The following is a 17,447-nucleotide window of genomic DNA, read 5'->3' as shown; positions in this document are numbered from 1 at the left end:
TCAGATTAAGCACTCTCAATTGCCTCGGTAATTAATACCTCATATGATGATCTCAAGAGCCCACACATTCTAGTTGCCTCCCTTCTGGTGAGGAGGTTTTCAGTTTCCCCCTTTAAATCAAGACAGCTAGTCTGGGATTCAATATGACACGCAATCTAATCCGTTTACGAGACTAATGTCGCTGCTCTAGTTTCGAATTCAGCGCTGAAATTAACTCAGCCAACTCTGCTGAAATGCATCCATTCTTCAAATAAAAGCTGAATGTTAAATGTTGCCTGATGATGCATAGTGGTTATCTCTGGGGTACTTCTCATTTTACTTTAAACGTTCCTACATAGCTTTCATTATCTATATTAAGCAGGTACTACTTTTGTCATTGAAAAGCCAATATAAATTTTTTAAACCAATAAACAGAATTAAATCTGTGATTTCTATGGTTTCAGTCTTATGAAATACACTTAACTCATATTTTAACTACTTATATTTATTTCTTTTCTTTTGTATATATTTCCTCACCTGTCACCAAGTATTCCAGTAGCCTTTGGTATATAACATGTCTAACTGTGAGCAAGTAGTCTAGCCAGTCCAAACCCTACTTTTTGATTATGAAATTTCTCTCTTCCCATCAGTGTCAGAAAGCAGTTCACTATAATTTGATTTTCCTCTTTTTTTTTTTTTATCCTAACCCGAGGACATTTTGCATTTATCTTCAGATAGAGTGGGAGGGAGAGAGGGAGAAAGAGAGAGAGAGAAACATCAGTGTGAGAGAGACACATCGAGTGGTTGCCACCCACACGACACCAACTGGGGCCGGGGACAAACTGCAACCGAGGTACGTGCACTTAGCAGGAACCGAACCCAGGACTCTCTGGTCCGCGGGCTGATGCTCTAACCGCTGAGCCATACTGGCCAGGGCTGATTTTCCTCTTTCTGAAAGTCAAATTAAAACCCAGTAAGTTATTATTTAAGGTCTGCTTTCCCCAGAAAGGGAGAAATCATAATGCACATTTCAGGAATATCTCCTAAAGCACAGGGTGTCCCACACTTTGCCTCCTCCCAAATACTGCTCCTTCCTGGTCTGGAGGACTGTTGTGTTAACAAGTAGGGCCGAACCAGAAAGCAACTCATAGTTCTACACCATTACTCAAAAGCAGTGCTCTCCATATGGAGCATGTAATTCAGATCGCAGACAGTGTCACTGCACGTGACTCTATTCTATCACCTTCTGCTCAGTCTGAAGTCAAATTAAGTCTTTGAGAAAGAAATGTCACTGATGACACAAGTTTTCATGAATCACACAGCAATGTGTTCCATTAGCACCTAAGGGGTCCTCCCGTACTGGAGGGTCTCCAAGAGGAGGTGCGGTTGGGAAAGGCATGTTCTTCAGGTTGCGGGACCCCATGAAGATTCCCCAGGCCTCAGAGGTGCAGGGGGCCTCAAGAGACCAGCAGATGACCCATCTAGTCCTTCATATGCTGACACTGGTGACCACAAGCTCCTTCTTTCCTCTCTGTGACTCAGTTTTTACTTCTGTCCAATTGGTTGGAGGAGCCCTTCCCTGGCTGCCTCACAAATGATATGAGTGAAAATGCTTTGTGAACAATGAAGCATAATGTAAATACAAAATCTGGTTAATGTACTATTATCCCTTTTACAAGATGGCACTACAGAAGCACAGAGAGGTTAAGTGACTTGCCCAAGGTCACAAAGCTACTGAGAAACCCTGAAGTTCGTGGTGGGTGAGGGGAACTGACAACACTGGAAGCTATATCTCCTGCCTCATGCAGGTCCTTCTCTGAGCCTATGGTTTGCAACCTGGAGGACCTGGAGTCCGTGAGCTATTTTTAGGATTTTAAGAGTCTAACAAAGTATTGTCCCCAAGCTGCCCAGGCTCAACCTCACATCTTTATTTTTGGCTGAAATGGCATCAACCCAGTGTGGGCAGTCGGGGAGTCCTCTGACCTGTGTGCAGGAGTCCTCAACCCTGACTGCCCATGAGGATCACCCAGGTCGCTTTATAAGAATGCCCACACCTAGGCTCCACTCTGGGTCAATTAAATTAAATCTCTGGGGGTGTATGCATTTTCCAAATCTCCCAGGTGATTCTAATGTACGGTCAAGGTAGAGAGCCACTGGGTTGGCTGACGGTGATCAGAAACTGATAGGAAGCAATAGTTGTCTGTGATTAATTATCCAATGCCATTAAAGCAATCCTAGTGCTTTTCTTAGTTGAAATGAATTCACACCTCATGTGTACCACCGTGGCCGGAATTTGCAGTGCACATGCTATGTACCAGGCACGAGTCTAAATATAAATATCCATATGTATGAACTCACTTAGTTCCCATACAACCTACAATGCTTCCCCATTTTACAGATGAGAAACAGGCAGCGAAACCGAAGTGATTTGCCAAGGTCAGGGCCAAAATGTGGCACAGCCAGGATGTAACTCATGCACCTGGTGCCAGGACCTTGATCCCATATGCTGCTTCTTGACAGTGCCACAGGATGGTTTACAATGCCTGAGCCTTAGTGATGAACTGAAAGACCTCAGAACATTGGGGAACATGGAACAGTTTCTAATCCAAATGCCCGCAGAGGCCGGAAGGTAAGACACACAAGGGAGGTGGGCAGGTGAATGTGCAGACGGGGCTATGGTGGCAGAGTGGCAGGAACTGTGGCAGACTGATGAGCACATGCCCAGGGACGGGAGACAGCCGCCACCAACTACAGCAGATTGCTGCCATGTGGAGAGGTGGCCCAGTGCTGCTGGCTCTTCCAAGTTTTCAAAAGAAGTTAAAAAATTTTTATTTTTATGTGAAACTGCCCATTTCCAAATGTTGTCTTGAGTTTTTCAACATGCTGTGTGGGGCAGAATACATCAGTAGGCCAGGCATTTGTGACCGCTGATATGATCAGTCTCACACATACACACACACAACACACACACCTCAATCCTTCATTGACAATTCATTCGATGCGTTCCCTCGGATTGGTTTTCTGCAGTTAGAAACAGCACACCCCCGCCTTTTTCTCTGTCACGCAAAATCTCAACTGTTATCTATGTAACCCATGGAAAAACCAATATAAATTTCCCTTGGGTATTTTTAATCAGAGGACTGACTGTTGAATAAACAAATAAATAAACACATTTAAACACTTATTCTCTCATTTGAATCTCCCTGCCAGTCTATGAACATGGATTTACTATCCTCACTTTACAGGAAAACCCAGTCATAATTCACATGATTATTATACAATTTAGATATAATTCAGGTCACATCATATGCACACAGGAACACGTTCCCATAGTAAAAGTCTAATGTAATACTATTGGCCTATGAAACAAGTATTAGTCATGCCCTATTATAACAGCCTTATAAAAAAATGTTACCATATCATATTATTTCTCATCATCCTAATTAGATTTTAAAACCCAGAAATCACCAAAAAGGTTTGGGTCAGAAATGCCTGTATTCTAGTCACAATCTAAGCCAATGGAAACCTATTTCAAACAATTAATAACAGCTAATTCTTCTTGAGCTCTTTCAATGCAGCAGGTTTGTGTGCATGTAATATTGATATTTATATATGTATTCAATCAATCCTTACAATAACCCTATGCTATAGAACTATTGCCACTATTGAACAATGAGGAAAACAGAGGACAGAGAAGTTATTTGCCCAAGGTCACACAGCTAGTTAGTGGCAGAGCTGGGATCTGAACAGCCTGGCTCCAAAGTCTGTCCACTGGACCACTCCACTATGAACTTAAAAAGCATGTGCATCTCTGGTTTTACTTAAGTCGGACCATATACAACAGACATAGTGAAAAGCGGGCAGTCACATGGTATTTTCCCTCTTGTGGCAGAACAAAAGCTATTTAAAAGCCACCACCAGACGACCTAGGACACAAGTGCTTTATAACTTTAGAAAAATCTCTCGCCTTCCACAAATACAGTAGCTTGTTTTGAAAGCTCAGATAAGCGGAGTGCTGCTGGCCATGAACGAGTCCATTTCCCCCCGGCCTTCTCCAGTCCCCTCTGGAGGACAGCAGGTTCCAGAGCACTCAAAACAGTTCAGCCTGAGATCACACCTCTCTCTCTCGCCCCTTGCCTTTTCCCCTTCACTCCACACTTCTAATGGGTCCTAACCACTTTTCTGACCCACGTAGAAAGAGAGGTACATCATTTTAGGGTCAGCCTTTTCAGGCTCAGGCCTCAGAGAAGGTCCATATATTCCTTCCTTTCTGGTAAAGAACACTGGGTTGAATTGGGACTTTCTTCAAAAACAGAAGCAAAGAGTACCTAAGTCTTAGTCATTTAAAAACTCTAGAAACAGAACATCAGTGGTGGAGTGTGCTTTTTCATAAGAAGGGGATGGACGGCTGGAAACAATATCCTTTTTAGGCACACAGAATCTGCTGCATTTAACATAACCCTGGGTCAGCCTGTGAAAAGCGGAGTTGCTACAGGCCACATGCTGATCTCACATTGTGGGCGTGTATCATTGTGCACTTTATAAAATTAGCTACAGTGCAGCCTCTGTGTGTGTCTGTGTGTATATGCAGTGAAGCTGACTTTGATCGAATAAACAGCCATATGCACCCATGCAGCCAAGGTCTGATTTTAATTTATGAAACCACCTTGTAACTACAGCAATCCTGTCCCAAGGTAGGTCCTTGGGGAATGATAAGAGTCATCTGAGAGGCCCCTGCTTCAGCACCCAGTCATACACTATTCTCTAATATCATAAAAATGTAATTTACAGACAGAGGATAGAAATACAAAACTTGCTCCTAAATAGAAGGGAGAAGGCAGCTAGAAACTTCAGCCCATCACATACTCTTAGCAATTTCTAAGGGCTGTGCTTTGCACATTAGTTTCTTATGAAACATGACAAAAGACATTTTCAGCTACCACGAACCATAAAGTATTTGTACACTTGGCTCTAGATGGTATGAATTACTGAGCTATGCCTAGCAAAGGAGGAAACAGGAAAGAATGCATCAAAACAGGACCCAGCACCTTCATTTACAATCTATATCTCTAAAATGTGACTCTATAGCACCTTAATGAAGCCAGAACAGTAATGAAATCTGATGAAAAAAACAACTCACATGTCCTTACCATAATAACTAGGCCTGATCTGGACTTCTTTGCAATAAGAGAAAACTCAAAATCTATTCTTCAACACAAAGCCCATGGTCTTGTAAAACGTTACACTAGAAAGCCTTTAACGCCCCCAAAAGTCCTATTTTGTAGGTCACACTCTCATTATCTTGTTCTGCGATCAGTCTGATTAAATTATGGAAAATGACTAACACATCACTCAGAATGGAGAGATCAGCTCCAGCCTGTTGTCTGTGTTTCTGTCCTCCTATCTTAATACACCAGCAGGGATTTCTAAAGAACGGAGGCGGGACCAGGCAACTTCAGCAAGCAAGGCTGGGAGGCACTGAATTAACTTACCCTCAGGAAGGCGCTGTCCTTTCTTTAGCTTTCACAGATGCAGTACTGACCAGTCACAGAAACCAAGGGAGCTTTGTACACCCTGGCAATTTGGGCTCCACCATCATTTCCTTCACACCTTGTCATCCTTGAGTCCAAAGACACCACTTTGCACACTAAATGACCAGAGTCAGTGATGCTGGATGCGTTTTTCTCTTTGGTGAAACTAAACTCATTCATGATCTGAGCCCAAACTACTGGGATTAGTAAATAAACTAGTTTAGCAACCCAGCTGGGCACCATACATTTCTAATCCAATCTTTCCTACGAGAACATTTTTGACATTAACAGGACTCCTTGTATTTTAAACCAACTTTTGACCCCGGGAGAAGCCTGCCTGGTCACTCCAACAGAACGCCATCCCTCGGGTGTTTCCACGGCCTTTCTCCATCTAATTTTATAAGCCTCGAAAGACAGAGATTTTCCACACCTCTCTTGGAAGTCTCCTAATAGAGGCCATTCAAAGACTCTAAAACTCCAAATGCACAGCGAGCTCTAACCCTGGCCGAAAGCTGTCCAGTTTCTATTTCTTCAGCATGATTTATTAACACTTTGTGCGGGAGGCTTGTCAACGCACAGCAGCCGTGTCATCCCCAGGGCGAGATGGCAGCACGTAGATAAATTAAAAATCAATTTTTTTATTAGAAACTATTTTGAAGCATTAGAAGGAATGTGATTTTGAGCTATCTTTCTTATTTTAACAGGAAAGCTCAGTGGACCCTACTTACTGTATTAGGAATATATGGATTTCTTTTTAGGAGAACAAATAGCCATTATTGCCTAGTATCAACCTAGACTGCTACGAGGTACTTCGGAGTCATTAGCTCTAGCTGACAGGGGCAGTGAAATATTTTACTACTTCAGACTCGAAATTTTTCCCTGTGGTTCCTGTCATGGTCAGGAGGTATGGCCTTGACATGAAAAAATGAATAAGAATAAGTAGAGAAAAGAATTAAGTTTTCCACCTTTCTCTTTCAGCAGACATATAAAGACTTCTCAAAACATAAAAATAAGGGATCCGGTTGCTTGCCAGTCATTTTGCTTCCCAATTGTACTAAAAGCAAGAGAGAATTTTTAAAGTTTTGCTAATGAAGAGCACAACAACCTGTTCTGGTCTTGAACCACAACTGAGTCAACAATGAAAATACTAGACTAACAAAACAACTGTTTTATGAACTTTTCCTTTGTGAGCCCCTTGAACAGGCCTCAGGCGGATTTCCAGCGATAAATACAACAGGATGTAAACTCACACGTTTCTGGTAAAGTAAAGCCAATGAAAGAAAACTTAAAAGTGCTAGTGGCACCAATGGAAAAAGGATTTGCAGGTGCAACAAATACAGGAGAGAGCCCTTCCTTACTCTTTCCCTCTTCAGTGTGTGATCCCCAATGTAATGTGCTGAGCCCCAGCCTGGCCAACAGTCACAGACAGTATCAGTTTCCCTCTCTTCCTCTTTCTTAGGTTGACATGTTTAAGCTATGCAGTTCGGGATTCTGCGAAAGATAAGCACATGGTATAGCTCCAAGGACCTCTAGGATATTTTTCGGACGTGGTATTGGATCTCGTGAATCGAAAGAACTTTTGTAAAAGAGCCATCAACAGCAGCAGAGTCACAATTAAATTCCAAAATAATAATGACTGCTCTAGGCGAAGAAATAAAGGCTTCTGAAAGCCATGTCTCAAAAATAATTTAGGTTTAACAACCGTTTGTTGGGGGTCACCTCCAAAAGCTAGTATAGAACTTCTTTTTTATTTGTAGCCAGCAGGATCACCATTCAACTCTATAGGACAGGACTTTTTTTTTTCCTGCATATCTATGAGGCCCATATAAGTCTCTCTCTCTCTCTCTCTCTCTCTCTCTCTCCCCCCACCCCTCTCCCTCTCCCTCTCTCTCTCTTCAGAGGCCCAGGAGGAAATGACTGTGTAGAATTTTAAATCAGAAATCTAACGCTTAGGTTAGTAGTGTCAGGTTAAAGGCTCGCCCATCCCCAAAGCTAATTCAGTTCTGAACAGTCCCATGGGTGTCCAGTTGAACAGAAGGAGCTAGGAAACCTTAGCAGGCCGAAGCCCAGCCTGGGGAATTGCTGGGACTCGGTGCCAGGGGCTGAGGCTCACCCCAGACTTGGTATCAGATAATACCAAGTGCTAGTCTGGACTTCCAGGACTAATCTACTCGAGGGTGGAACTTCCAGGTTCCCTGGTGTCTGTGCTGAAGAGTAGGAGGACAGTGGCCTTTGTGCAGCCACACTGCGCCTGGCTAGTGTGGATTTTGGATTTTGTAACAGGAAAATAGATTCAACACAGAGAAAGAGTCTATTAGTAGCAGTTGTTTATGGGAGGTGCAGAGACAGGCCAGGGACCTAGACAAAGTGAAAAGCATTCCAGATTTTCTATAGATTCAGTTTTCACAAGTTTCTTTCTTTTTTTTTAAATTCTAACTTGAACTTCTTAAATGTGTGTTTATAGGTTCCCTAGATTCTTAAAACCTTATATCAACAGTGGCTGTTAACTACTTTTGTATTTCCTCAGAAGCACTCTTAGGTTTCAAAAGTAATTTTCCCCACCTCATCCCCCCGCCCTCCCCCACTCTCCAAATTACACACACATCACTCCTTTTAGGGTCAAATTTTAAATCTGCCCTTAGATAACTCCTTAAAACCCTGGCATGGCTTCTGTCAGGACAACTTTAATCCCCAGACTAACTAAATGTTAACTGATACAAAACAGTTCTTTAGGGAAAGAAAAATCCTCTTCCACATACATAAATAAGCAAACAATAAAGAATTTAGCATTAAAATGAGGATTTTAGGACTATAATTATTTTCTACATTAAATACCAATTAACACTATTCACCAAAGTCAATATTTGTTACGTTTCTTCAAGACTCACTCAGCACTTAGCAAGCCTTGGGTTACTGTACGAATTGCAAAACACACCATTTGCCCAGAAATTTGTCTTATTCCCGATGCAAATTGCTTATAAAATGTGTAAACCATGCTTCGAACAGGCAGCACACATCCACAAAAATCCATTCAATGCAAAGGAAAGTGGAAAAGCATCTCAAATTAGGCTTCCCTTTAAAAACTGGAGGGACATTTACAGTGTTTCCAAAGGTAATTGCTTCTTACTTCTGTAAAAATGGCTTTATGTGACTAGAAGAGAGAGTTGATTTTTTTTAAGTGAGTGCCTAACAGTATTAAATTAGAGAACAGGGTGAGAGAGCCCACTCTCAAAATATAACTTAATCACCAGGCACCAGCGCGCAGAAGAGGTCCACCAAGCACACGAGCTAAAATGGAGCCTGAATTTCCTCTCAGACGGAGAGGGTAGTCGCACGAGGTCAGGGTCAAGGTCACCAGCAGGGCAGGCTGCAGCTGCCCGACAGCACTGCACACCACGGTGGGAAGGCGGTCCATCTCCGTCACAGCCGAAACAGATAACCCCCTTCTCCTCTCCTACCCTGCCTCTGACCCCGCCAACGTTTTTCTTAAAGCAGGGGGGAACGAGAAAAAGGGAAAATGACCAAATAACCTCACCGCCCTGGTTTTTCGCACACAAGATCATCAGCTCCCAAAGTTGCCATCTAAGGGCAAGTTCGCAGAGAACACTGAAGCCCATTTTGTCCGAGCAGGGCAGGCCTCCCCCCGACCCCGCCGGGAGTCCTGCCTCCTCTCCCTCCCCCCACACCCCCCCGAAAAGAGCTGGGAACTGTGGCCGGCCGGCCATGTGCACGCACTCTCTCTGCCACCAACTGCTGCGAGTTTTCTGTGAATCGCAGCGCGGAGCCTCCCAATTCGCCCTCCCCGACTCCACCGCCTTCTCTTCCCTCGCACAAAATTTCCCTACACACGCAGCCGCCTGCGAGTGATTTTATGTGCATATATATCACATATGTGATATTATCCTCAGAACCTCTAGCGGGCAGGCAAAGAAAGGACTGCACAGGGGCATTTTTTTTTTTTTTTTTTAAGGAAAAGGAAAAAAAGCACAACCCAAGCTCAGTGCGTCGACTCCTGCGTACCGGGAAGGGAAAAGAAAGAGGAATGTTTGCGGAAAGGGCTGCCTGCAAGTGCCCTTGCTCGCCACTTCGGCCGCGGCCCGGGGGACACGGAGCCGCGGGGGCGCCCGGCCCGCGCCGCACGCGCCCCCTGCCCGTCCCCCGGGCAAGCACCGCCACGGATATTTCGCGAGGGGAAGATCGATCGCGCCGCCTGTCTGCAGCGGAAACGCACACGCTCACACACAACCCGAGCCCTAGATACCATAACCTTAACCCTTCCCCCACCCTCCGTGAACTTCAGGTGACCGACCACGTCGGCCTGACACTCGGGCTGGCGGGCGCTCCGGCTCCGCTCCCGCCCCCAGCCCGGGTTTTGCAGGCTCGGGCTCCGAGCAGCGCCAAACCGCCGAGAGAGGGGAGCCGCGCGGGGGGAGAGAAGAGAAATTGACCCTCCGTCTCCCCGGACCCCTCCCTCCGGCGCCTCCGGAGTCCCCTCCTCCCCGTCACCCCGCCCCACGCCTGCTCCCCTGCCCCCCCTCCTCCCTGCATTCAAGGAGCCGGGCGGCCCCGGGGGATATTTTTAGTCGCTTCTTTCTCCTTCACTTTTAGCTTTAGCAGCATCTCAGAACACTCTAAGCGGAGAAAGATGGGAGGCGGGGGGCGGCTGGAGAGGGAGTGGGGGAAAAGTTAGGAGTCTCGCAAAGAAAAGCCGGAGGGAGGGCGGAGAGGGACCGGGGGTGCGGGTGGAGGAGGGGAAGGGGACCGGGCCGTGCCGGCGGGTGTGAGTCTCCAGTTGGTGTGTGTGGCTGCAGCCGGGGAGGGCTGTGATGCACTTTAGTCCTGGACTCTGCTCAGCTCGCCGGGAAGGGGGGTCTGAGCGCCCGAGTCTCGCCCGGCTCCGTCTGCTCCGACTGACCCCGCATTTTATTGCGGCCAGGAGCCCTGCTCCTCCCCTCCCCTCAGCTCTGCAGGGACCTCGCGCGCCGCGAGCCGCCCTGCCTCCTGCCTCCGCCTCGGCGCAGCTCCCGCACCCCACATCCGCCCGCCGCTGCCCGGCCTCGCCCCCCGCCCAGCCACCCCACGCCCCGGCTCGCCCCCTCGCCGTGGGACCAGGCGCCCCGCGGCGCGTGTGTACCGTGTGTTTGTGTGCGGTGCCCCCACACCCTCCCCAGCCGCTCCCGCCTCGCCCGCCCCCGACTCCCCTCCTCCGCCGCCGCCTCCTCCACCTCCGCCTCCTCTTGCTCCTGCCCCAGCCGCCGCCGCCGCCGGCGGCTCCGGGGCCGACCAACCCCGGCGCAACCTTTAGCCGGAGACGGACCTCTCCCTGGATCCTTGTACCCGGCGGGCGGCCGCGCGCCCTCGCCTCGACACCCCCAAACGCCATGTCATGGCCCCCGGCCCTCCGCGCGCCCCGACCCCGCACCCTCAGGCGCTGGGATCCACAAGGAATTTTTTTTAAAGATTCCAACCTCTCCCACCTCCCCCCCACCCCCCGATTAAAAATAAATAATAAAAAAAAAACCCGGCATCCACACTACTCCCCTCCTCCCTCCTCTTGCCCCCTCCCCCCAGCAACCCGGAGTGAGGAGGGGGAGGGGAGGGAAAGGGGGGAAAAGCTCGATCTCAAGGAAAAAAAGAGGGGGGCTGAGAGAAAGAAAGAAAAAGAGAGCGAGAGAGAGAATAGAAAGGGCACGGGGCTGATCATCACCAACATGGCTGCCTCAGCATAGACCTAAACGAGGAGTAACCCGGGCTGTGTCTTTGTCAGTTTCACCTCTGTAACCCTAAACTAATGCAGAAAACAACGGAGGAGGCTGCGGAGGGGAAAGAGGAGAGGGAGGGCGAGAAAATGGCACGAGAGGAGGTGGGGAAGGGATGACTTACGTGAGGGAAGGCGCTTGGGCTGCTCCTGCTTCCTCCTGGGCATTTTCCCCCTTTTCTCACATTCTCCTCCTTGGTTAATGTGAGATCAAATAAACCCCCGTGGGGGCAGAGAGGCAGACACTGGCAGGAGCGGGGAGGTAGTTGGGGGGCGGGCGGGCGGGCAGGGGGAAACCCCTTCTCTCCGGTGTGTACAATGGGTTGAAGCTTGTTTCCTGGAGCCAGAAGAGGGGTTTTCTTCTTTCCTTTCCTTTCTTTTTTTTTTTTTTTCTTTTTTTTTTTTTTTTTTTTTTAATTTTTTGGTCGTGCACCTGGCTTGTCCCCCGAGCGCAATATTCTTCAATGGAAACGGAGCTAATAGGTGTGAGTGTGTGTGTGTCCTGTGCTCGCGCGTGTGATGGGAGGTATAAATAAATGAGTGCCGGTGCGGCGGTGTCTATGGCCGCGCTCTGTGTCTCCGAGCCCCTAACACTAATGCCGGGATCAAAGGGCAGCGGCGGCGGCAGCACAGCTCCCAGCTCGCTCTCGCTCTCTCCCCCTCGCTCTCGCTCTCTCCGGCTCGCTCTCCTCTCGCGCTCTCTCTCTGTGTCACACACACTCACACACACACGGAGGCACAGACTGAGGGAAAGAGCGAGAGCTAGACACACACACACACACACACACACACACACACACAGCGCAAAGAGGAAGGTGCCCTAAGGCTCCCAGGGCGGACTCGGCCAGGGATTTGCAGCCGCTCTCTGTGGAAAGAATGGGGGACGCGCGTGCGGGGGTGGGATGGAGTTCTAATTTATCCCGCTATTCGCCAAATCGAGGTGGGGGAAAGTTTTTTCCCACTCTTGAAACAACGTTTACTTTATGATTCTCACCGATTTTGAAAAGGAAATTGATTTGCCTCTTAACGTTCTTTTGTTTATTAAACTACATTTTCTTCTGCATAGAATTATGCAGGGTGTTGTCCCTAAAACAAGGACTCTCTCACCCCATCACCTTAAGCGCGTGGAGGTGACAGTCTCTCTCACACACTCTTTCAAAAATATTCTAATGAAAATAATTTTTAAAAATTAAAAATAAAAAGATAACATATGGGGAAATCAATAAGTAGGTTGATGGAGTAAGTGCCCAGTTTTGGAGTGTCCAGTGGAGTTAAAACTGAAAAATGCTGCCTAAATGAAAATTACAGCTTCTTGACAAAGGGGGGGAAATAAGATTAGGTCACCCCTGATGGTTGATTTAACTGCTACATGATACTCCTACAGTGCACACAGCAATCTTGACTTCTGAAATTTACTTTTTTCCCTGATATAACTCAGGTATATGAAGCTTACACTGAAGGAATTCTAGTTTTCATTATGAGCCCAATATAGCAGTTTTCATTAATTGATACATATTTTCATTACTTTACAAATCACACATCTTTCTTCAAAGAGAGACATAAAGGGGAAAAATAGAATAGGATGGGTCTCACTCCAGCACAAAAGGTACTTGGTGAAAGAGGACTGTTCTCTTTGTGACTTGGAGTCATTTGGATAAAAGTTCACTCAGAGGTTGTTAATTATTTAAACTCCAAAACCTGCTACTGTAATTGAAATAAAAATGGTCTGAAGAAGAGTTGTTTAATAAAACTCTCTTTGTAAGAGGAAACTTTGAACTTAAGCAGAATACATTATATGTCATGAGTCAGATGTAGCTAAAAAATAAAAAGGTGCATTATTTAAGTACATCTTCCTCTTTTCGCTTTTTAAAAACTCTGACTCAGCATCTTATTATGTTAAATATTTTCTTACCAATTTTAAAATAGATTTTTTCATCAAAGAAGGTGGGGGCATGGCGAAGACACAAAACATTAAAATGACACGTATAAGCTTACATGGATAGCTAATGCCTCTTTGAGGTCGTGACTTAATTCTCACAACCCAAGTGGTACTAAAGACAGCCATGGGGGTTAAAGCCCTACATACTCCTTCAAAAATAACAGCAAGGCTTTATATTGCGTGCTTTTATTACAGAAGCTTACAAAGTGTTCTATCTCCCAAAAGATATTTTTCATTGATAATAAAATCTCAGGATGACACCCTCCCTGGCAACTCCCTTAAAAGATCTAGCTTCCCAATGACAAGTAATGCCATCTGAAGCGAATTTTGAAACACCTGCTTGAATTCAATCTAAAACCAAAGCAGAGAGCAGTCAAGTTTAAAATGCAGCATCATCCTTAAACCAATGCTTCCTTGAATCTTGGCTTAAGTAAACCGGTAGTTAAGTCTCCCCTGTGTTTCAACTTGAAAATTGTAACTATGTTTCAACTCAGATCAAACTCAACTTGCCATGACTTTGACTATTGTCAAAATAGTGTTGGACTTGAAATTAAAGTATGAATGATAAATTGGAGACCATCCATTCCAAGCAGACTCATTGCCCTAAGTGTGTAGGATCTTTAAACCTAACAGAGTAAACAGAATGGTCACAACACTTTACCATGCTGCCTCGGAACCTTTGCCTAGGATATGGAGGACTATTATTCTCATAGACAAACCACCACCTTTTCCTGAATTGCTATGACTCTACAATGCTTAGTACGCTGTAACTGAAAACACACTTTAGGCCTTTCCTCAAAGTAGAGTACATTTCCTGCGACCTTTTAAAGGCATGCAGGCAAACGCTGTCAACTTTTAATTATATAGGTGTTCTATCAACAGCCAAAAGCATTACTAAATTGAATGTACTCATACCTCTACCTCTTTCCAAAAATCATTTGAAATAGTACACAACAATAGAAAATGGAAATAAGGACAGAACAATTTCTGTTTAAATCTCAGCTTGGTATCATCTCTCCACTACAAAGCACACTTCAAGGGCACTGGCGCCTCACCCTCAATTGCTATATGTTCAGAGAACACAAACTGATTTTAATGTTAGACTAACCTAAAATATTAGGAAGATAAATAGCTGGCAGTTACTACAACGAATTTCAAAATTGAATGAATAAATAATTTTGGGAACGTGTGCTTTTTGCATGCACGTACCCATGAACCATTAACTTGGATTATTGTTGACTGTAGTCATCACACTGGAATATTCTGTTTGATTCATCCCCACTGCCCAAGCTTTTAAGAGCAAATTTTATCTTAATGACTGTAGTTCTCTTCACCTCCATTTTCATCACCTCTCAAATGTGAGATTAAAATAGATTTTCTCAAAATTGTGCATTCTAAGATGCTTCATAAACGCTCACTCACAGGAGTAAATTCCATCCTAGCCCAAGTATTGCTAGAGGTAGGTGGATGGTGGGAGCGCTTCTCCTAGAATGGCATGTGGTCTGCAGAGGGTCCTTGAGGTCAAGACTATTTTCATAATAGCATTAAGATGTTATTTGCCCTTTTATTTGTATCGACATTTACACGGATAATGCAAAAGCAATGGAAATAAAACGCTGCACCTTAGCTCCAATTAAGGCAGTGGCACCAAAATATATTGCATACACTTAGCATTTGTGCATGCCAGGGGTGGGGATTATTTAAGAATGTCCTACCCTGGCCGGGTCCCTCGGTTGGAGTGTCATCTCATACACCAAAGGGTGGTGGTGGGTTCTATTCCCCATCAGGGCACATAGCTAGGTTTCGAGTTTGATCCCTGGTAGGAATGTGTATGGGAGGCAACCAAATGATGTTCCCTCCTCTCTCTCTAACAACAACAAAAATCAATAGAAACATATCCTGGTGTGAAGATTGGGGGGGAAAATGTCCTTGATGGAGCAGTAAAAATTATTAATTTTATTAAATCTTGACCCTTGAGTACAAGACTTTGAAAAGTTATTTGTAACAACATGGTAGAAACATATATAAAGTATTTCTGCTGCATACTGAAGTCCATCAGTTGTCGCAAGGAAAATCTTTTTGAGATTGTTTGATATAGCTGCTTTTTCAATGGGATATTATTTTTATTTGCAAGATTGGCTGGCAAACTGTGGTTTCTCAAAAAATGAATGAAGTGAGCCTGCAACGTCAAGAAAAACAATTCATGGTATTTTTTGGCAATGATAATATTTGTAGTTACAAATGAAAACGAGAATTTTAGATAACTCATATCCATCACTTTGAGCTTAACAGCTTCCTAAGACTAAAAGACTTTCCTGATGAGACTCATGGTGATGTTAATGAATGTGACTTTCTAATACTGTGTGAATGCTTTGGAAAAACTGCAAAACTCAGGGAACCAATCTTTTCCAAATGACCAATGCATGATGTTACAAAATCATGCCGTTAGGACAGGATCCATTCAAAGTACAAAGCTGACTAATGGATTTTAATGTAAGAGTATTAGAAGTTCATAGATGTGGTTTCAGTTTCCACTTGTCAGTAACTTTTAAGAAACTCCCACTCATCAAGTTTTGGGGTAGTGTCAAAGAAGAGTATCCACAATTATTTGAAAGGGCTTTAAAATACTCCTCCCTTCCTTCAACTACATATGTATGTGTGGCTTGATTTTTTTTCAGGTAAATCTTTTAAAAAAAATTTTTTTTTCCTTTGTTGATTTTAGAGAGAGGAAGAGAGAGATAGAAACATCAATGAGAGAGAACATCAGTTGGCCGCTTCCTGCATGCCCACAGCCTGGGCATGTGTCCTGACCAGGAATCAAACTGGTGACCTATTGGTGCATGGGTCAACGCTCAACCACTGAGCTACACCAGCCGGACTTCATGTAAATCTTTAACCAAAGCAACATATCACAACAAATTGAATGCAGAAACAGATATGAGAATATCTGTCTCCTAGTAATCCAAACATTATAGAGATTTTCAGAAATGTGAGACAAGGCTACTCTTCTCACTAGATATTTTGTGTAGAAAAATACAGTTATTTTTCATAAGAATAGATTAGCATGTATTGTGTTTATTATTGTTACTTATATATGAATTAGCAAATAAGTATTTTTTTAAATCCCACAGTCTTAATATGGGATAACCCACATAAATGAAAGTTCTTTGAGGCTCTCAATAACTTTTAAGAGTATAAAGGCATACTGATTCAAAAGGTTTGAGAACTACTGCCCTAGAAATTAATTAAGATGCAGTTAATAAGATAAAAAGAACATCCATGGGTGTTTTACTAGAAGCCTTGCAATCCAATTGTAAATATGATTACACTTCTTATAAAATCAAGCCCATTTAGTGCCAGGAACTGAGAACTGGTTTCATGTGCTCCAAGTTTGGCTTCTCTGATGAGATTGCTTATGAGATGCAGAGTGGATGTGTTAGTCAGGATTCTCCAGAGGGAATGCGTTTTCCAGAACCAATATATATTTTATTAAGTAATTATAGGGATTTGTTCATGAGGTTATGGAGGCCAAGAATTCCCATGATCTTCCTTCTGCAAGATAGAGCACCAGGAAATCAGTGGTGTGATTCATTCCAAGTCCAAAGGCCTGACAATTTGGGGGCCAATGGTGTGAGACCTGGTGTGTGACAGAAAGCCCGAGAACCAGGAACTCTGCTGTCTAAGGGCAGAAGAAGGTGAATATTTCAGCTCAACCAGAGAGAGTGAATTTGCCCTTCCTTGGCCTTTTTGTTTTATATAGACCTTCCCTGGATTGGGTGATGCCCACCCTCATTGGTAAGGTGATCTTTACTTAGCCCATGGAAACCAAAAGCTAATCTCTTCTGGAAGCACCCTCACAAACACATCCAGAAATAAGATTTTACCAGCTCTCTAGGTATCCCTTAGCACAGTCCGGTTGACACCTAAAGTGAACCATCACAGAGGAGAAGCAGGCGTTCACCAAGTCCTGTTGGTACAGGTGGTCTAGCCATGGCCGAGAGGTGGTTACTCTGGACAGAAGACCCAGGCCTCGTCCAGCCTCAGACCCTTCAGGAAAGTAAAACCAGCGAGGGTCTCTCTCTTTCCCAGGGTCTGAGCTACTGCCTCACGTGTTAAGATGGGGATAGATACCCTTTCCCCCAAAGCGCTCCAAGTCTGACGTTTTAAATAATGAGTGCCTGTCCCAAAGCAGAGATATGGGTCTGGTGTCCCTCTGGGCCTGGACCTCACGTGTTGTAAA

The 17,447-nt window shown here is 44.8% G+C and overlaps 1 protein-coding gene across 1 annotated transcript in view; it reads right to left on the bottom strand.

The window, feature by feature from the left end:
• Positions 1 to 11,849, bottom strand: part of ZNF827 (zinc finger protein 827) — a 161,233-nt gene extending 149,384 nt beyond the window's left edge. Inside the window, exon 1 of the mRNA XM_036241328.1 lies at positions 11,394 to 11,849. Within this exon, the coding sequence (XP_036097221.1) occupies positions 11,394 to 11,436 (43 nt within the window). The 5' untranslated portion in view covers positions 11,437 to 11,849. The remainder of the gene's footprint in view (positions 1 to 11,393) is intronic.
• Between the last annotated feature and the right edge of the window lie 5,598 nt (positions 11,850 to 17,447).

This window comes from Molossus molossus, unplaced genomic scaffold (assembly GCF_014108415.1).
Source record: "Molossus molossus isolate mMolMol1 unplaced genomic scaffold, mMolMol1.p scaffold_m16_p_4, whole genome shotgun sequence".
NCBI classification, from domain to species: domain Eukaryota; kingdom Metazoa; phylum Chordata; class Mammalia; order Chiroptera; family Molossidae; genus Molossus; species Molossus molossus.
The sequence above is the reverse complement of the archived record's forward strand: the minus strand, read 5'-3'. Positions and strand labels throughout refer to the sequence as shown.